Raw genomic sequence first — 21,271 nt, 5'->3', positions numbered from 1 at the left:
CCGATAATCAGGTTTGTCGATCTCAAGCTGAGACCCAATATAACGAGTTTTGCATATCTCAGCTTCTTCAGAGAAACGGAACAGAGTTGGGCATCAACGGAGAGTTTGCAACGTGCAAGGTCCTTTCGATACAGGTAGAATCAATTAGCTCATAGTTTATTATTAATTTAGGACGCTGACATGTTGCATGCACCTTTTTCTTCAGATTTCTTGGTGATCGAGTGTGCAACCTTTGTTGCCCTTACGTTGTGGTACTTTCAGAATCGGCAGACGTAATAAAAGAACGCCATTGGCTTGAATCTGCAACATTTTCCCCAAAGGATGCAGGTTGCTTGGGTAAGGGAAGGTCCACCGAATCGTTCCCAAGCATGAGAACCACCGTTGACATCGTTGGCCTGGTTGCAGGATCTTCCTGAATGCAGAGAAAAGCCAATATGCAGACATCGTAGCATTTGATTACTTGTTGAAGTAGCAGCGTCTTTGAGGAAGAGGACTGGATCGATGAACTCTGTCCCTTTCTCTTCGCTCCACAAGCTCCACGCCTGTTCATCAATTGAACTAAATATTTGTTCATATGTTGGTTGAATTCCTAGCACCTCATTGAATAGATTACCATTTGTTCTAGTTCATAGCTCTTTGAAGGAAGTAATTCACCTCTCATACCATGTGTGGATTGTGTGGTGTAAGTGGAATAGACCACAACATCCAATAAGTCAAGACTTGATCAGACTAAAACTATGTTCAAGATTGAGAAATATTCAAAAATTTAAATGGCCATGGGCCGTAGTACTAATTTTTCAACTGCATGTTGCGGCACAGATGTATATGGTCCTAGAAATTTGTTAAGTAGACAGCCTGAATATAGATCTTCTTGCATGGTCGACAAGCAATATGCATAGCAGTTGACGTTACAAATGCAACTATACATGGAGAAATTGAAAACTTTCTGAGTGCTTCCCGTGCCAGTAATCATCTCTCTGATGGGCATCTCTTAAGTCCGTTTGAAAGATAAAGAGTTATCTGAGTGCATTTCCATGATAAAAAACACTACTTCCAGCCAACATTATCTAGGGGAAGGGGATGTTCACACCCCACACAAACACACACGCACGCACGCACACACACACACACACACACACACACACACACACACACACACAGAGAAACTTACATGCTCAACAAGACCACGACCCTGAAGAGTTGCAGAAATGATTGCAGAATTCAGTTGGCCACTGATAATTTCAAACAATAAAGCGCCAAAACTGTAGACATCAGATTTTGTAGAAAATACACCATCCATTGCATACTCTGGAGCCATATATCCACTGCAAGAAGGAAAGAAATAGTTGATTCTTAGATAACTTAAAATGGCAGTCGCTTTCATAGAACTGCTTTTCGTATCACCCACTGACTAAACCAAACAAGGCACATAATTATGGGGTTCACCTCCATTGTACACTAGCACCTGAAAAAAGAAGTTTTGACTAGCATTTTTCGCTTCTTTTTCTTTGACAAGTTGAGACTTGAGGTCACAACAACTCTGTAGTCCTATATGTATAGGACTGTCAAACCCGCATGCCGTTTAGTCATAAAAATAAAAGAAACGGTGTGTTTTTTTGCAGATCTTCTGATACTAATTCACTAAAAAAGATCACAGTGTTTCACCTAATGTAAATGAAGGAAGCATAAAGAATTTGACTTGCGGATCAGATCCTATGGTGGAAGCACAGAATTACAATTGACGAAAAGAGAAGTCATGGTGATTATAAAGGCTATTTAGCGACCAAAATTTATGGTAGCTTTGCACTTATTATGTACCAACAATGATACTGGTAGTTGCCTGTCCCTGAACTCCGCTGAAAATCCTTGCCAATCCTAAGTCGGAAATTTTGGGATTCAGTTGCTCGTCTAACAACACATTGCTCGCTTTGAGATCCCGATGAATGACATTGAGTCGAGAATCTTGATGAAGATAAAGAATCCCCCTTGCTATTCCTATTATGATGTTGAACCTCTTTTCCCAATCCAGCAATACACGGCATTCTGGAACTGCACATTGTAATGTTCAATATTTGTAATTTGATTAATCTCTCTCTCAGAACAAAGTCCAGTTCCATGTGAGATAAAGCAAGGTATATGTCCCTGACACTCCAAAACAATTGTAAGCAGGAAACTTCCCCCCCCCCCCCCTACCTTTTCTCTCGCAGGTGCAACATTGACAAAGAAAAACCTTATCCCGTAGACGACAAAGACAAATGAGCAAAAGATTCAGTTTCTGATAATCGGATACCTGAACTTTGGAAGCGTTATTTGCATAAGCATGTGAAAGAGTTAAAAGATACTAACCCTTAAGGGAGAAATCAAGGCTTTTATTGGGCATATATTCATAAATGAGCATTTTCTCCCCTTTCTCCAAGCAGCAAGCAATGAGTCTAACCAGGTTTACATGTTGAAGTTTGACTATCAATTCAACTTCATTCTTGAATTCCTTCAAACCTTGCCCAGACCGTCCAGACAGCCTCTTCACAGCGACTTCCTGTCCATTGGGAAGCTTGCCCTGGTAGGAAAGCATCACCAATCATGTTGTATTTGTCATTCCAATACAGAAATAGTCTCAGAACATGAGCTCTTCATTATAGGAAGAATTGTTTTGGATATTAATTTTTAGCCTTAGTTTTTAAAATCGTTCCCCTTTCAGTTTTCAGATACGGTTCAAGTCACAGGTTTTCTTACACAGTTTCACTATAGAGCTCAAGTTTAATGCGTAACGTGTGCCTAGGAAATTGAGCTTAATTTTAAAGTAATTTTCTGTCATTGACAATGAAAAAGATGAATCGACTAAATTAATTACTCCAATTACCTTGTAGACCGGACGATACCCACCTTCCCCAAGCTTATTTGACTCTGAAAATTTATCGTAGCGTCTTCTATTGTCCTCAGGCTGATCTGCGGTAAATCATAGTTTGCCTCCTCATTCTCTTTGACATTCTCCGTATCGATTGAGGCTCCTTTCTGTTTTAGCTTCTCTGAAATGACATAAGTAGGAAATTGAAATTATGAGATTTTTTCTGAACAAGGACCTAGATAAGCATTCAAGGCACATGACATTTACCCAGATGTTGCATTCTTCTCCGAACTAAGCACAATGCACAGGCTGCTACTATCAGGAGCCCACCACTTAAGCAGATGAGAAGAACTATCCACCAAAGCTTATTACCTGTATAAAAAAGGAGAATTTTTTTTGTATGATGAGTTTTGGTTGTTCACAGATTGTTAGATGTCCAAATCTGGATCAGATATAACTGCAGCACACAAGTGTTATCCAATAATATATAGAAAGAAAAGGATATAAGGCACATAAGCATCTAAAACTACCCTTCTAAGTTGGAAACTACTGTTTTCTTCTTGTTAGAGAAAGTAGAAGAAGAAAATGTGCAGATTTGGAAAAAATAGAATAAAATGAACCTAAAGCAGGGTGACTATAGTGGGAGGTTAGTTTGCCATCGAGTACCGAAGGCCAAAACGAACATGGGGAGGCTGGTAAATAGAAAGAAAGATATACTTTCAGAAGCTAATAAAACAGAGCAGACCTGATACCCTGTTCTCATAATCAAGTACAAGTCTGCCAAGTTCAACAGCAAGAAGCTAGTTCCTTCATCACAGCCACCAACTGCTTCTTCAAACAATTTTCAATAAAAATGACGGGCCCGACATGATTACTACTCAAAATGGTGACAGTATTTCACCAAAACATGTTAAGGGTCGGGAATTTAGATCTCTTTAAGCATGTGATTCGGCAGAGTAAGAGTCGGAACTCACCATTCTTGTGCTGGTGAAGTGATAGTGTTGGATCGCCGAGAAAGAAGGGGTGCACTCCAAAAGCCAGACTGCAGCTGCCCCTGAGGATGCGACCGCCTTGCTTTCCATTAGAACATCCCACAATATCAGAGCTTGCGTTCTGCAAGCACCACCGACATTGGTCCGCAGAGATATCTCTCATGCATTGCACCAAAGCGTAGATCCTCTTCGATTCCGCAATAACAGAAACGCCCGTAGCAAAAAGGCGATTGACAGAGCTCTGAGTTGCCAGCGACGTCAGGTTGGATATGAGAATTCCCAAATCGTGATAAAAGCTTGTTGGATTCGATGCATTCTCCGCTGCTGGTTGGCAGGCCCTATTATAAACATCTATTATGCCAGCGAAGTTTTCATCACGGTCAAGCCATACGATTGCTCTTCTACTGCTGGGGCACAACTCCTGGATTTTGGTGGAAGCCTGGGCTGTGCACTCCCAGCAAACGTCATCAGGGATGTCGCCTCGGCACAAGGCCTGGCCGTATACTTGGCTGGAGCCCAGGCCCACGGAATCGTTGTAGAAGCCAGAGGTAGGTGCATGCACTATCAGATAAGAGAGTAGAGCCATGAGATTTCTGTGAAAGGGGCTGCCAACCTTGTTGCTCAATGCTGGCGGAGAGCAGTTAGTTGCGACGGCGCTGCTTGGAGAAATCTTGTGAGGTAATTGGGGAATGAAAAAGGGAACGGTGTCGTATCTTAAAACGCACTCGAAGTTATGGTAAGCTACAGCGGCTTGTGTTTCTGCAACTCTCTTGAGCATTAGATCGACAACTATGTCTAAGCAAATTTTGCAGCGGTTTGGGGACAGGGACTGAACGCACTGCACGGTGCCGTACATAGTCAAGTTCCGAGTGTACCTGAACTTGTCGCCCCAGAATAAGCGGCCTGAAGGATTGACGATGGCGGAAGCGATCTGTTTTTCGAAGAAGGAAGTCAGTATCGGCCTGAATCTTTGGGGGTCGGGGATGAGTTCATTTCTCGATTGAGTTATATTCACGAATATTTGAGGTAATGTGAAGTTGGCGTTACGGCAGTGCAAGATGCAGCCTTGGAGGAACAACATAGCCACTCTGTTCACGGGGCACCGCTGGGTGATCTCGGAGGCAGCATCGGAGAGGCATACTTGGCAAGCCTCACGGTCGAGGTCACCTCGACATTGGCCCATGGCAATGGCTTTTTCAGAGCCGTTGCCCACGGTGGCATCATAGAAGCTGGTGATGGATGCGTTGGCTACCACAGAGGCCAGTGCTTGCTGCAGGTTGTGGCTGAAGGTGCTATTCGCCGAGTAGGTTGGGGTCGGAATGCAATACCAGTTGGGGATCTCAGACATTTCGGCGAGTTGCAGAGAAAGGAGAAGGACAGTTAAGAAAATGAGGCTGCAGCATGTTCTGCACATTGCTCCACCACTATGTGAACGATAACAGGATTCTTCAGCGTAGAAATGGGAAACAGAGGAGGAGGAACCAGGAAGCATGGAGTATATTCTGATCGTCTGTTTCTTCGTCGTTATATATACTCTCCCGACCAAGTCGTTTTGCAACTTTCTTGGTCTTCATTCAAATGGCTCCTTTCCTTTGCCCATATTATCAAACATAGGCCCCATTTACTTTTATGGCTTCAGTTTACTAACAAGGGCGCACGTTACGTCTTTTCTATTGCACAAAAAGCGACATCTTTTTGTTAATTTAATTTTAAAACAACGATCTAAAGCGAACATATTTTTTATTTACTTCTTCAATGTCACGTTACTTGGAACCCTTTATTAGTAGTTGCTAGCAAAAGTAAGGGCCCGTATCAAATAAATTAGAAATACGAGGCTTATATTTAAATATAATAAAAGACAGACCTTTAAATGGAACCTTCTCTACGATAATATGTTTATGGTTAGTATCACTCAATGTGCTGGCTATTTAATGCAATCAACTAACTGTTTTGTTGAAAACAAATTCTCATCTCCCTCTCTATCTAATAAATGTACGACCCTTATTATCACTGACGTTGATCGTCCTTTGAAATAATTGTGGGCGTCAGTGCGACGTACATATGTACTGATGGGCGGTTGAGAGGTTCATGCACGCTATGTGGGAACGTGGTCCACTTTAGAAAAAGGATCCGATCCTTCTTTTAAATCATAATAAGTTCCAAAGTAAACTCTGTAAATCTTAAGGGTGATGGGCATAAGGGGAGGTAATGACCTCTGATAAAAAAAAAGAAGAAAAGAAAACTTCGAAAAATGAGAAACAAATGTTTTGGAAATTTAATTTGTCATTTTCAATTTTTTAATCAATATGAGGAGGGTTTTTCCTTTAACATACTAGCATTTTGATCATTTGGCACGTTAGTGCATCAATTATGTGCTACCCTTTATAGAACAAAATGGAAAAACTAGAAATAGTTTATCCATTTTATCCCGGTGCAGAGGCAACGCTGCGAAGGGGGGCTCACCTAGGCCGTGGCCTCACCCCAACTAACTGAAAAAAAAAAATACATTACAAAAACCAAAAATTTTTAATTGGGTAATGTATTTTTTTTATTGGGGTTTAGTTTGGTCCTATCCGGATAAGTTCATTAAACTATTTGATTGGTCATGCAAAAAAAATCCTAAACTTCCTAAAGTTAGTGGAAGGAAAGTTTAAGTTCCTGAACAGTCCATTTCTCAGCAGATGGATTACAAGTAATTTAACTTCTCAGCAGATGGATTACAAGTAATTTAACTATCAATACTGCCGGTCGTTTTAACTATCAAGTTTCGAATTCCCTTTGCCCAACCATTGCTTGTACTTTGCCTCCTTTCTTCTTCGTAGTTCATTTCTTTCTGATTGCTTGGAGAGAAGCGCCAAAACAGATTAGTTATATTCTACATTCTTGTTGGAACTCGTCGAACGCGTTGATTGTTTGTATTGCTTAAAGCTTGAGTTGCAAGTGAACGGATGACGGTGGGGAATCTTCAACGCATTTATTGTGAAAATTGACAATGTTAGCTCTGATCTTGATGGTTTCCGTAAATCTAGCTATCTGCAGGCACTTGATATTCGAGGAGAACATCTATATTTCCTTGGTAAAAGAATTATAGGCAAGTATTGATGGAGTTTGGCATAGTTGCTAGACACTATTGCAAGCAGGTTCGAGCGGTACTTATAGTGATCTGTCGCTCTTCTAACGAAGAGAATCAGTGGCCTGCTCTATATCAGAAATTTGTTCCTGGCAACCTTAAATTGGCCTTGAGTACTTTTTTTGTTGCTTCAGCTGGTTGTGAATATCGCATTTTTTTGCCAAAGTACAATTAATGTCAAAAGAGAAAAACTAAAAAAATGTGTAAAAGAAGCATTTGCTGAAAAAACATGGAAATAATTTGATGTGTTATTATCGCATTTTTTTTTCATTTTCCCGCTTTTTCATTTCTCTGTTTTTCAACATTGATATCATCACGGGTTACTTAAATTAAATTATTTATCGTCTTTTCCGTCATCATTAAAACATTATTTTATTTTCTTTATCTAGGCGTCTTTTGTGTCTTCTTATAATTTTCTCATTTACTTTATTTTTACCTAAATTTGAGGAGATTTTGCTGAGAGAAGCATTTTTGCTGAAAAATACCCGAAAAGAATCTCGCTGTAAAGGCCTGGGAATAATATTTGTCGCTGTGGTCGTAATTCACTTCATTTACGAAAAAATTAAGACGACGAGCTGAACCAACTCGTGCTCGACTCAAACTCACTCAAAAAAGCTTGGTGCTCAACTCATTTATAAATGAAACTGAGTTCGAGCTTACAAAGATACTCGAAACGATAAACAAGTTCGAGTTTCAGGAACTCGACTTGTTTATCCTCAACTCGACTCACAAACCGGTACTCTATATAATATTGCCAAATCCAGTTTCACAAGTTACATGAGTTACACAAGTTAAACAAGTTGTACGAGTTAAAGCTTACACGAGTTGATACCTAAATGAGTTAAACAAGTCGAGTTCGGCTTCAATTTTGTGTAGTCAAGTCGAGCTCAAACTTATTATAAGGAGCTCGAGTTGAGTACGAGCCGAGCTTAAGCTGGCAAAGCTCGGGCTCAACTCGACTCGTGTGCAGCCCTAATTGAGCGGAGAATGGCTCTTTGGCATTTTTTGACGTCGGTATAAATGGCAATAGTCAGGAAGCTTGGGCTAAGGCAGCGGACAATAGTCGCCACAGCTATGGAATGCATTCATGTCATCCTCTCTTCTGCTAAGAACGCAACCAATCTTGGAATCTTTTTGAAACCAAGTTCCGACCATGTGGATGGACAAGTGACTGGAAAGGGGTCGGCCAGTAAATTGTGATTGGTCCATAGAAGTAACTCTTTTCCTTTCTCCCCCCAGTTGCAAACCAGAAAATTTTCAACACAGGCTTTCCATACTGCTCATTTAAGTTTTACCAGAGTATTTAGTACGTTGATGTATAATCTCATTTCGTGTCCAACCTTTGTTTTTTTTTTTTCATTTTCTGTTCGCGCGTCCAACTATTTTTCCGTTTGGGTTACAACTTATATATGTTGCAGCTGCGGAATTAAGCTTTTAGAGATGAATCTTTCACGAAAATGAGCTTTTCTTGGGTACTTACTACAAGAGCTGAGCTTGAGTATAACAAGGTCGGTTCGTTTGACATGTGATGTTTGTGCAAACCACTCCTTCCTTCATATGGTTGGGAATTAAGATCGGGGGACTAACCCCAAGGGAGATCCGTTTCTCTCTCACTTGGAGAGCTAAAATATGAAGTAATAAATATATCGAATCAGGTAAATTCCATTAGGCATATGTTCACTTCTCCAATGCATTATTTGAGTACATTGCCAGAATGTTTTCCATGTTCACATACAACCCAGGTTAAACTTTTGTTGCTTTCATTCTGTCGTGCTTTTAGAAGCAGTTGTCGAAATATCAGAAGAATGTGGTAGGCTTGATCCTGCAATTGTTTCCAAAATAAGTGCAGGTTGTGTGGGCAAGGGAAGGTCCAAAGAATTGTTCCCAAGCATGACAACTGCCATGGACATGGATGGCCTGGCTGCAGATCTTCTTGAATGCAGAGAAAGGCAATATGCAAACACCTTAGCATTTGGTAATTTGTTGGTACGGTAGTAGAATTTGTTGCACCCCATATTTAAGGACTTGAGAACAATTTTTGTATTCTTAGGAGTTTAAACACTCTCAGGCTATATTTGGGGGTTGGGGATGGCTCCAACATTCGGGACGCAAACATTCTTGAATGATTGAGGGGTGGAATGCAGCCGTGGATGAAAATCACAGCCGCTTTGTTCTTGGGGCACCGTAGGGCGACCTGTGAGGCAGCATCGGAAACGCAAACCTCGCAAGCTTCGCCGTCGAGGTCACCTCTACACTGGGCGCCCGTGATGACTTGGTCAAGGCTCTTGCCCACCGTAACATTGTAGAAGCCGGTGAAAGAAACGTTGGCTACCAGAAAGGCCAGCGCTTGCTGCAGGTTGTGACCAAAGGTGCTGTTTGCTATGTAGTTTGAGCTGCCGAGGCAAAGGGGCTCTCAGCCATGTTGACTAGCCCCGGAGGAAGGAGAAGGGCAATTAAGAAAACACAGCTGGAGGCTGTTCTGCACATTGCCTCGCCACCATGTAAACGATGGTAGAACTCTTCCAAGCAAGATTGCGAAACAAAGGAGGAGGAGCTCACAAGTCAGAAGAATGCAGTAGAATAGAATACGTAACGCGTGTTATAAATTGCAGAGTTACTCCACCGTTCTTATCGTTTCCAATGATGTGACCCAGAAATCTAGGTGGGTGAAGGGAAAAGCTCAAACAGCACCATTACAGTTGTGTCCAGTTACGGTCTTCCCCGTAACATAAAAATCGCCCCTGCTTCATTTCCGTCCCTACGCTGCTTCCTTCCACAGCAAGAGAAAGACGCGAATCATCTCATCATCCGTTTGTCCAACGACCTTGACAAGTCGCATCGTCGCCTAATGGCAACCACGGTGGGCTGTCGCCCACCGGCAGCGCACCGTGTGAGTCTCTTTCTCTCCGTCTTCAGTCAGATCCCGGTGTTGCCCACCAGCCGTCGGTCGCATGACTCTCTGTCACGACCCAATTTTTGACACTAAAAATTTTCTTTCATTTCTATAATGACGGAAGCAATGAGCCATGACCAAAACATAACGACATTGTTTTATTTTAATAATAAAACACTTGGACCCAAACAAATTATAATCACAAATCCCCAAAACCGACGCAGTGCCCAGAATGCCAATGCCCGTCCATCACAAAGCCTGAGGTCGTCCCTCCATGAGCCAGCAGCCTGAGGTCGTCCCTCCATGAGCCAGAATCTATCATGTACTACCTGTATAGTAGAAAGAAGGGTCAGAATTCCTCTGAGTATGGAAAAATCCAGCCACAAATGGAACATGGCCCAACAAAATAATATTTGATTTTTATAAAACACATGTCTTCAAATCTTAACACATATTACCGTTATGACTCATTAACAAAAACAAAACGAGGTGTGCACAACCTCTAAAATTTCGTAGGCTTCCAATCGTGGTTCTCTGACAATGTTATGATCATCGTGTCGAGCAACAGAAATCCCCATGAACACTCACGGGCAGAACAGAACATATATTCACCAGACGATCCAATGGATCGAAGGTACCTGAAGTGAAGCCTCCTGAGATATCCCAGATCGCCGCTGCAGCAGCATGGCCCCCCCTAGGAACCCGGTTTGAGGGTCCAGAAGATGTCTCTCTCCCAACACAGCAGCAGTACCCCGGACCCTTGTGCTGCCCAATACCCTATGGGCCCTCCAGTACAGACAGATGAGTGAGCGACAACAGTAAGCTCAGGTACACCACTACCTCTCGGGACGAAACCAAACACTGGGCAAAAACAAAAAACTCGCACTCGCATAAACCATCGGACACAGTTTACGTTTCGCCTTCGAATTTCAAAAGTGAGAGTTTCTCATCACTAGACATCGTTTAGTACCTCTCACAAAAACCGCCCTTAGGCTCGATTTCCCAGACCACAAAAATAAGCCATTTCATATCTTGATTTAATGACAACAGAACAACGGTACAAAGCATATCACATCCAAAATTAACACAATAATCACTATTTCAAAACAAGAGAGTTCAACACCCTTTTCCTGAAATTTAAATAACACAAAAGGTACCACAGAGCAATAATGCATAACATTGCGTGTTTCCATTGAAATTACAAACAATATAAGGAAACCCCTTTTTACAATTTGAGAAACTGAGAAGGTACTATTTCGCAATTTCGTATGAAAACTATGGTTTTCATTGCAAATATCTTTCATGAACCTCTTTTTGAAGAGGTTTTTAGTAAAAACGTTGAGGGATGAATTGCTGACAAACATAACAGTCTTTCCGGAAATTTAACTAATAAGGTGGACCCGCTTTGTAATTTTTCATCATTGATATAAATTTGGCCGACGCTCGTTTTTCTTCATTTCACGCCTGCGTTTTCTCTCTCCTCGCGCGAGAGCTCCTCTCCTCACGTTCAACCCACGATGGGCGGTGGCTTCCCTTAAATCTGCAACCACCCAAAACCAGTTCGAGTGGGAGAGAAGGGAACGTCATCCTCCAACGAGCTCCAACGCCACGGTTCTCCACCACCCCACCGACTGTCTGACGCTCTCAGCCAACATTGCCTCCTCTGCCCTCATTCTTCCAGCACAGTTTCTGTGAGGGAGACAACCAGCCGAACTAGGTGCGTCTCTCTCAATCTCCCATTTCATTGCGACAAGGAGGGACCAGCCAACGAGGAGGAACGACGCAGGAGGAAAATCTGCGTCATCAGTACCGTGTTCATCTTTTCCCCCAAATCGCCTCTGCTACTATCGTGAAGAAGACGAACCCGACACTGATCTTTGTACGTCGGTGAGCGACTGATTCTGTTCATCGAGACAATATCTCCTCCCCTTTCTCTTATATATTGCTGATTTTGGTTTACCCCTAGTCGAGCAGAGCAGACCTGCCTTCTACCGGTGAAGCCTCAACTGTTCACTCTGATTATTATTAATTTATCACAGCAGGTTCGGGAAGGCCACAGAGTCTTCCCCTCTTCAAATCTGTGTTGCACATTCTGTAGCCAGACCCTCTCAAAGGGTTTTCGTATCATATCTTTCTTTTGTGTGATGATGTATTAGGGTCCTCTGTGGTCTCGGTTCTTCATGGATGAAAGGAAAATATACACACCATGCTACAGGAACCCGAGGATTTCAATTACTCTTAGCATGCTTGTTTTTTTTTGTGTAGCATTACCATCATACAACACCTCATGCATAGGTTCATGTCTAGCGTATAAATTCATAAATCCACATGCATATGTATATATAATAACTCAAAATATACAAGCTTCATGTTGCATGCATTCATAACTGAAAATCTCCATACCTGTTAATCTAGATGAGTTTTCAGCACCAACTCCTTTCCTTGATCTCTTCTTCACTTCCTCCTTCTTTCTCTCAACTTTCTGTCGTTGAGTCTCCTCCTCTAAGAATGCAATAAAGAATGGGAAAAATGGGGTTAAATAACCCTCTACCAGCTTGTCATACGTTTTCTTCTTTTCAGTTTCTCACAAGGAAACGGCCTCTTGATTTCCTTTCTCATTTCTTTAATTCTTTTCAGTTAGGAAATCCTCCATTTCTTTCCATAATTCTTCTCTTGACAGAGCTATCCCTATTAAACATTTAATCTACTATCTATAATCCCTCTCCAAAATAAGGGTTCAATTATTTAAAGAACAAAAGAAAAATCAAGGGTCTTACACTCTCTCCCTCTCTTCTTCTCGATTTGGGGGATTTTCCTTTGGCCATTGGCCATTTAAAAAATGTGTAAAAATCTTGGTACCGCAGTATTTGGATTGTATATTCAGGTTCATGTGCAAATCAATCTCCTGTCGTCGATGACTCACGGCGTCACGGGCCATCGCCCGCCGCTGCCCAGGCTCCTAGACGCAGCTGCCCAAATTCTCGATTCGCGGAGAAGAGTTGGGCATCAACGGAGAGTTTGCAACGTGCAAGGTTCTTTCGATACAGGTAGAATCAATTAACTCATAGTTTATTATTAATTTAGAACACTGACATGTTGCATATACCTTTTTCTTCAGATTTCTTGGTGGTCAAGTGTGCAACGTTTGTTGCCCTTACCTTGTGGTACTTTCAGAAGCGACAGACGTAATAACAGAACGTCGTTGGCTTGAATCTGCAACATTTTCCCCAATGGCTGCAGGTTGCTTGGGTAAGGGAAGGTCCATCGAATCGTTCCCAAGCATGAGAACCACCGTCGGCATCGTTGGCCTGGTTGCAGGATCTTCTTGAATGCAGAGAAAGCCAATGTGCAGACATCGTAGCATTTGATTACTTGTTGATGTAGTAGCGTCCTTGAGGACTGGATCAATGACCTCTGTCCCTTTTCCTTCGCACCACAAGCTCCATGCCTGTCCATCAATTGAAAGTAGATATTTGTTGATAGGGTGGTCGAATCCCTAGCACCTCAGAGGCTAGATTACCATTTGTTCTAGTTCATAGCTCTCCTTCACCGGTCATATACCCATGTGTCGATTGTGTGGCGCAAGTGGAACAACATCCAATAAGTCAAAACTTGATCGCAACACCCACACACACACGCGCGCACACACAGAGAGAGAGAGAGAGAGAGAGAGAAAGAGAGAGAGAGACTTATTACATGCTCAACAAGACTACAAACCTGAAGGAATTCAGTTGGCCGCTGATAATTTCGAACAATAAAATGCCAAAGCTGTAGACATCAGATTTTGTAGAAAAGACGCCATCCATTGCATACTCTGGAGCCATATATCCACTGAAAGAAGGAAAGAAAATGCGTTAATTGATTTTAAGATAACTTAAAATGGCGGTCGCATCTTAGAGCTGCTCTTCCTATCACTCACAGGCTCAACGAAAGGAGCACAATTGTGCGGTTCACCTCCACTATTCACTAGCATCAAAAAAACAATTTTGGACTAGCATGTGTTGGCTTCTTGTCTTTGACAAGTGTAGATCGCAAGAACTCTGTGATCCTTTATGACTATCAAGTTCGCCTGTCGTTTAGTCATAAAAATAAAAGGAATGATTTGTTTTTTGCAGATCTCCTTATATTAATTCACTAAAAAAGGTTACAGTGTTTCACCTAACATAAATGAAAGAAGCATAAAGAATTTGACTTTCGGATCAGATACCATGGAAGCACAGAATTACAATTGATGAAGAAAGAAGTCATGGTGATTATAAAGACCTATTCAGCAACAAAAATTTATGGTAGCTTTGCACTTACTATGTACCAACAATGATACTGGTAGTTGCCTGGCCCTGAACTCCGCTGAAAATCCTTGCCAATCCGAAGTCAGAAATTTTAGGATTCAGTTGCTCATCTAACAACACATTGCTCGGTTTGAGATCCCGATGAATGATGTTGAGTCGAGAATCTTGGTGTAGATAAAGCATCCCTGTTGCAATTGCTATGATGATATTGAACCTTTTTGCCCAGTCCAACGAAGCACGCCTTTCTGGATCTGCACATTGTATTGTTTAATAACTTTCATTCGAGTAACCTCTCTCTCCCTCTCTCTCAACCTCTCTCTCTCCCACTCTCTCTCTCTGGTTCCAGAGTTTCAGAAAAGTTCTACCTGGACGTGAGATTAAACAAGATTTGTGTCCTATACTTCCAACCAGCACTTGAATTTTTAAAATTTGACTAAACTATGTCTTTGGTCGGGGTCCTCCTTCGAAATATTTCATACCTTTCTCACTTGTTTTTTGCGAACGTGATCATCTGCTGCCATGAAGTTGAAATAAAGTTTGTAATTTGCGTGGTGAACTTGAAGTTTCATCTGAAAGCACATGATATACTGGTATCTCTTGACATGCAGAAAAGAAACTATATTTTCAGTTCATTTTCCAGGCCACCATGTGTGGGTGCTCTTAGGCGGCGAATCTTTAAACCTCATGAAACTACTCCATTCAGACTTTACGTGCCCTTTCTATGTATGTGTAATCGTGTGAAAGAAATCAAAATACCAACCCCTGACGATGAAATCAAGGCTTTTGTTGGGCATATATTCATATATGAGCAACTTCTCCCCTTTTTCTGAGCAGCAACCAATGAGCCTGACCAGGTTTGTGTGTTGAAGTTTCGCCATCGACTCAACTTCATTCCTGAACTGCTTTAAACCATGCCTAGATCGTCCGCATAGCCTCTTCACAGCTACTTCCTGTCCATCGGGAAGCTTGCCCTAGTTTGAAAGCATCAGCAATTATTCATTTGTCATTTTATTAAAAGTAAATAATCTCCAAGCTTCTGCTCCTCATTAATGCATGTAGGGAAACTCCAACTTGGGATCAATTATTTTCCCTTCATTTGAATATTTTTCGCTACTTTATTTTCCAGATATGGTCCGGGTCACACGCTTACAGCTGTTTGACTACATGGAGCTCACTCAGGTTTAATGCCTGTTACCTACAGATGTGGAAGAACCTCTCCGAGTAAATCAAATAAGAGAAATAAATTTAAATTCAATTGAGACAGTAAACTCTGCCAACGCATGGTCGGAAAGTTAAGTTGTTTGCTGACTATCGTCAGAAAGTCAGTGACCCTTATCAAGAAGTTCAGAATCGACACTCTGTCACAATTAAGTGACATGGTCCCATGGATCACCATTACAGTAATTTTGTTAAATATAAGAATGAATAACAGAAGGACGAATCGACCAAGAACTAATTACTCCAATTACCTTGTAGACAGGTCGATATCCACCTTCTCCAAGCTTTTTTTATTCTGAAAATTTATCTGTAGCATCTTGTATTGTCCTCAGGCTGATTTGTGGTAAATCAAAGGTTGTTTCATTCTCTTCTGCACTCTCAGTATCAGTGAGAATTGTCTCTTTCTGTTTTAGCTTCTCTAAAACGACATGAAGGAGTGTGAATCAAATGATGAACTCTTATCGCGACCATTAGGCCTGTAGAGTCTTTCAAGGCAGGTCAACTTTACCTAGACGTTGTTTTAGTTTCCCAACTAAGCAAAAAGCGAAGGCTGCTGTAAGCAGTAGCCCACAAATGAAGCAAATGAGAACCAGCATCCATCGGCGGCGGTGCCCTGTTTCCAAAGGACAATGGTTATGTGTATGATATCGTTGTTTACGGTTGTGTATGATATCGTTGTTTACAAAAATATTAGACAGTTCAATTGGGAGCAGACAGAAGTACAGCATACAAGAGTTATCTGAAAAACTTAGTGTTTAGAAAGAAAAAGGCCCTCACAAAGCATAGAACCATCTAAGAGTAGCTTCTATGGGCTGACGACGAAGCAATAAGAGATCTCACCGCTTCTAGTGAGGAGGGATTCAAATCTAGTTCGGGCAGTGGGATTAATCATCCAAAAAAATAAGGACTAAAATAGAATGACTTCGTGGCAACCCTTGAACGCAGTTTCCTGCTTTATCAGGTTTCTTCTTCAGTCCATTTTTAACACAATTGTTGCTCAAAATGGTGGACAGTCTTTCACCTGACAATTAGGATTGTAGATCTCCTTGGACCTTGAGCATGTGATGGGCAGAGTAAGAGTCACACTCACCATGATTAGGCTGCACAGATGAAACCAGCGCTGGATCGCCTGCAAAGAAAGACTGCATCCCAAAACTCAGGCTACAGCTTCCCCTGAGGATTCGACCGCCTTGCCTTCCATTAAAGCACCCCTCAATATCAGCGCTGGCATTCCGCAAGCACCACACACATTGGTCTGCAGATATGTCTCTCACGCACTGCACTAAAGCGTAGATCGTTTGTGAGTCAGGAAGCAGGGTTTTTCCTGTAGCAAAGAAGTGAGTGGGAGAGCTCTGCACGGCCTTCGAGGTCAAGTTAGAGAAGAGGATTCTCAAATTCTCATCGAAGTTCGTCGGATTCGATGTGTTCTCCGCTGATGGTTGGCATGCCCTGTCCTGGACATCTACTGTGCCGGCAAAGTTCTCGTCGGAGTAGCGCAAATGGCAGAGGTCGAGCCATATGATTGCCCTTCTGCTGTTGGGGCATAACTCTTGGATTTTGGTAGAAGCCTGGGCTATGCAATGCCAGCAAACATCCTTAGTGATGTCCCCTCGGCACAAGGCTTGGCCGTAGACTTGGCTGGAGCCCAAGCCGACGGTTTCGTCGTAGAAGCCATTGAGAGGTGCCTGCACTATCAGATAATTATTGAGCAAGGCCTTGAGGTTTCTATGAAACGGGCTTCTAACCTTGTCGATCAATGACGGTTGGAAGCAGCTAGTTGAGATGGAAATGGCGATGCTTGGAGCAATCTTGTGAGGTGGGGGAGTGAAAAAGGGATAGATGTCGTAAACTACAGTACATTCAATATTATGGAAAACTGTACTGCTTGTTGTATTTGTACCATCTTTGAACATTATAGCGAAGGCTTCGTCTAAACAACGTCCGCAGCTCTTTGGGGTTTGGTTCTGAATGCACTGCGCCATGGCATAGACAGTCAAGTTCTGAGAATACCTGAAACTGTCGCCCCAATACAAACGGCCTGAAGGGTTGGTGGTGGCGGAAAGGATGAGATTGTTGAAGAAGGAGGTGAGCATGGGCTTGAATCTTTCAGGGTCGGGGATGGCTTCAGCTGCCTGGAAGGAGACATTCATAAACGATCGAGGAATCGTAAAGTTGGGAACGGTGACGTACATGATGCAGCTCGGGAGGAAAACGTCAACCACTCTGTTCCTGGGGCACTGCAGGGTGACCAGTGAGGCAGCATCAGAGACGCAGACCTTGCAAGATTCGCCGTCAATGTCACCACGACAATGACTTGGTCGGGGCTCTTGCCTACGGTGACATTGTAGAAGCCGGTGAAAGTAACGTTGGCTACCAGAAAGGCACTAGCGCCTAGGCACGCCTGGGTGTGCCTAATCAGACTTAGGCGACAATTACAATAATGAAGCTATTAATTAGCTGGTATTAAGTTATATACTTATATAGTATGACAAAAGTCCTTAACCGTCAATATTATACCCTATGATTTATATTACACTTGTATATTGAACACAAAATGCAAATTTTACTTTGAAGATTCAAGAAACTGAAAACCTATACAAAAAATGGCGTTATATTAAAAAAAATGCCAAAAAAGTTCCAGCCGAAAAAAAGGGAAAAAGACGCGTTTTTTTGAAAAAAACGGTAAATTTTAAAAAACGCATATAAAACGCGTATAAAACGATTTTTTGCGTTTTCTTTTAACCTGCGACTGTAAATGGCATAGCTTGTAATATTGTTTAAGACGTTGGCTTTTTTTTTAAACTTGTTCGACCTTTTAGTGGCAAAAAAGTATTCTCACATAGGGAAAGAGGACTTAGAGTTAAAAACTTGAAATCGAAAGAGGCGTAACAGGCGTTCTAAGGAAGTTTCGAACTTCTTCTTGGAGTGAGGTGAGAACTGAGAACTTCTTCCTTCGTTCGTTCCTCGATCAATTGGCTGAAGAGGAGGGCATTCGAGATTCGACTGGTTTGGTCTGATCTTCTTCTTCTCATTTTCATCCAGTTGAAGAGGGTGAGATTTGACTTCCTTCGTCTCCATCTCTTTTTCATTCCAAGGTTCTCTTTCCAAGTTTCCATTTAGTTTTTTTATTTTTTTACAACGTATAGACTATAGAATCTAGACTATAGTATACATGTGTTGTTCGATTTTTCTTTTTTCTTGTTGTTGTATGCATCAATGCATGCCTTGGTCTCCATCTCATCTTCTGTTTGTTTCTAAAACTTGTTGTATGCATCAATGCATGCCTTGGTCTCCATCTCATCTTCTGTTTGTTTCTAAAACTTGTTAGATGAAGCGTACTTCACTGTCTGTTCATTTGGCAGAATCATCTTTGGCGGTTTGTGTTCTCATATCTTGGTTTAGGTATATCCGTATATGTATCCTCATGTCTAAGTTTTGGTCGTATCTAAAAATCAGTGACCGAGGCAAATGGTGGATTCTCTTTTTGGTTTCTTTAAACTACAGATTCACATAATGCTATGTAGTTTTTACGATTTTGATGAATTAAGGCCGTAAATAGTTGATAGGCAATGATGGCTTTAGTGGGTATTCTTGCAAAGGAATCTATTGCTATGGAGTATGGTGTATTTGTTAGACTGGTAGTTTTCATTATTTAATTTTAATGTGTTGCTTATCTAGTCATTTTTCAATGTTTCTTTTAATTTCTCATTTACTTTTTTTTATATAATTATTAGGATTATTCATTTATTTTTTTAAAATTTGCTGTCTTTTTTTCGTTTTATTTTTGAGATACATAACTCTGCCGTATTATACCTGTTTTTTTTATTCACCGTATAATACCCATACCTGTTTTTTGTGACAATACTTTGAGCTGCCGAGGCAAATCCAGTAGGGGCTCTCAGCCATGTTGACTAGCCCCAAAGAAAGGAGAAGAGCGATTATGAAAATGAAGCAGCAGCCTGTTCTGCGCATTGCTATGTGAAGGATGACAGGATTCTTGTGCGTAGAAACGGGAACAGAAGAGGAGGAAGCAGAAGCATGCACTATATTCTGATCGTCTGCGGTTAATAGACCCTCCGGACGAGGTCATTTTTTGCTACTTTCTGGTTTTCATTCAAATGGCTCTTCTCTTTTGCCCATATTGTCAAACATAGGTCCCATTTACTTTTATGGCTTCAATTTACTAACAAGGGCGTACGTTACGTAATGTGTGTGGACTTTGGCTGAAACATTAGGAATATAGGAAATAACAAAGGCGACCTTTTCTATTGCACAAAAAGCGACATCTTTTTGTTAATTTAATATTTGAAACAACGATCTAAAGTAAACACAATTTTTTTTTTTTTACGTCTTAACTGTCATGTTACTTGGAACCCTTTATTAATTATTAGTAGTTGATAGCAAAAGTAAAGCCTCGTATCAGATAAACTAGAAATATGAGGCTTATATTTGAATATAATAAAAAGCAGACGCTTAAGTGAAAGCTTGTCTACGTTAGTATGTTTAGGGATAGTATCGCTCGTACTGGCTATTTAATGCAATCAACCAACATTCCCGTTGAAAATAAATTGTCATATCCCTCCTTATCTAATAAATGTACCACTCTTATTATCATTTATGTGGACGGTCCTTTGAAATAATTTGGCGGAGGTCGACTTTAAAAAGGATCCGGTGCACTAGAACTGTTCTAACTCAACTGAGTGTCTTTAAAGAAACTTGAATTCGGTTCAAGCTCGAGTCTAGTTTGATTTCATTAACTCGAGTTCAACTTGGCTAGAGTTCTTAAAACTCAAACTCGGCGGCCCGATTAAGCTGAAATCGAGCCAAGCATTTTATTAAAAAATTATTTTTTAAAAAAAGAGATGGCATATAGATTTGAACATGGAACTTCTCACTTGCCAGTCACGCATTCTTGAGCTTAACTGAGTTAATACCACTAAACACGAGCTCTACTCATTTAGGTTGTCGAGTCCATTTCGAGTCAAGTTTATCGTGTGAGCTCGAGTCGAGCTCGAGTTAGCTCGACCAGGTGAACAGCCCTACAATGTACAATTCTTATGGTCGTTGTCACACCCTAATGTGTTATTCTTTTAAATCATAATAAGTTGCAAAGCAAACTCTATAAATCTTGGCCATAAGAGGGAGTTCTTCGTAATGGTAAAATGAACCACTGATCCTCAATAAAAAAAAAAACTCAAAAAAAGAAAAACAGATGTTTTGGAAATTTAATTTGTACTTTCCATTTTTTAATCAATATGGGGAGGGCTTTTCCTTTAACATACTAGAGGCATTTTGATCATTTGGCACCTTTATGCGCTACCCTTTATTGAACAAAATGGGAAAACTAGATATAGTTTATCCATTTTATCCAGGTGCAAAGGAACCAAGCCGAGCACAACTCGAGCTCAAGTAGAGGTAGAGGTGTTCAACAGGTCGAGCCAACTCGAACCCGGACCGATTCCAACTACTGAAACGTTTAATTTGTGCCAACGCTAAACTTCCTAAAATTTGTAGAAGTAAAGCTTAAGTTCCCAAATAGTCCATTTCTCAGCTGATGGATTAAAAGTAATTTAATTACCAATACTACTGGTCGTTTTAATTGGCTTCATTTACCGCTGTAACAACTAAGAGTCAATGCACTACAATTACTGATAAAGCAAAATTGGGTTGCTCTCTGCAAATACTACTTTCTGTGATAATTGTAACCAGTAGAACTAAGAATCATTTTCTGGAAGCAAGTTCCTAGTATCTATTTAGTGCCTTCATTCAGGCAAAGCCTTCATTTCGTGCAATAGCATTGGCTATTGCTATTTGCTTAGTGTCAATCAGTGGTAGAGCCACAGGCATGTGCGGGTAGTTGCCCACACCAAACTTTATTTTTATATTAGTGCTATAAAAGATTTC

General features: G+C 41.2%; 1 protein-coding gene and 1 pseudogene across 1 annotated transcript; both read right to left on the bottom strand.

The window, feature by feature from the left end:
- Positions 1–401: 401 nt before the first annotated feature.
- Positions 402–15,807, bottom strand: LOC116263661 (uncharacterized; annotated as a pseudogene).
- LOC126409199 (cysteine-rich receptor-like protein kinase 26) lies at positions 15,807–17,596 on the bottom strand. The gene is made up of 2 exons (XM_050080423.1): positions 16,458–17,596; positions 15,807–15,980 (listed from the first exon to the last, which is right to left on the bottom strand). The coding sequence occupies exons 1-2, from the start codon at positions 17,557–17,559 to the stop codon at positions 15,856–15,858; spliced, it is 1,227 nt and encodes a 408-aa protein (XP_049936380.1). The 5' UTR covers positions 17,560–17,596; the 3' UTR covers positions 15,807–15,855.
- Positions 17,597–21,271: the final 3,675 nt, after the last annotated feature.

Source organism: Nymphaea colorata, chromosome 11 (assembly GCF_008831285.2).
Source record: "Nymphaea colorata isolate Beijing-Zhang1983 chromosome 11, ASM883128v2, whole genome shotgun sequence".
NCBI lineage: Eukaryota > Viridiplantae > Streptophyta > Magnoliopsida > Nymphaeales > Nymphaeaceae > Nymphaea > Nymphaea colorata.
This window is presented reverse-complemented; position numbering and strand designations above follow the sequence as displayed.

What these genes read in the sequence shown, in the direction of transcription:
- LOC126409199 (XM_050080423.1), bottom strand. Translation starts at nt 17,559, where the DNA reads ATGTACGTCACCGTTCCCAACTTTACGATTCCTCGATCGTTTATGAAT. An exon ending in ATCTGTGCAGCCTAATCATG is followed by an intron (nt 15,981 to 16,457) that starts GTGAGTGTGACT and finishes CTTTGGAAACAG; the next exon opens with GGCACCGCCGCCGATGGATG.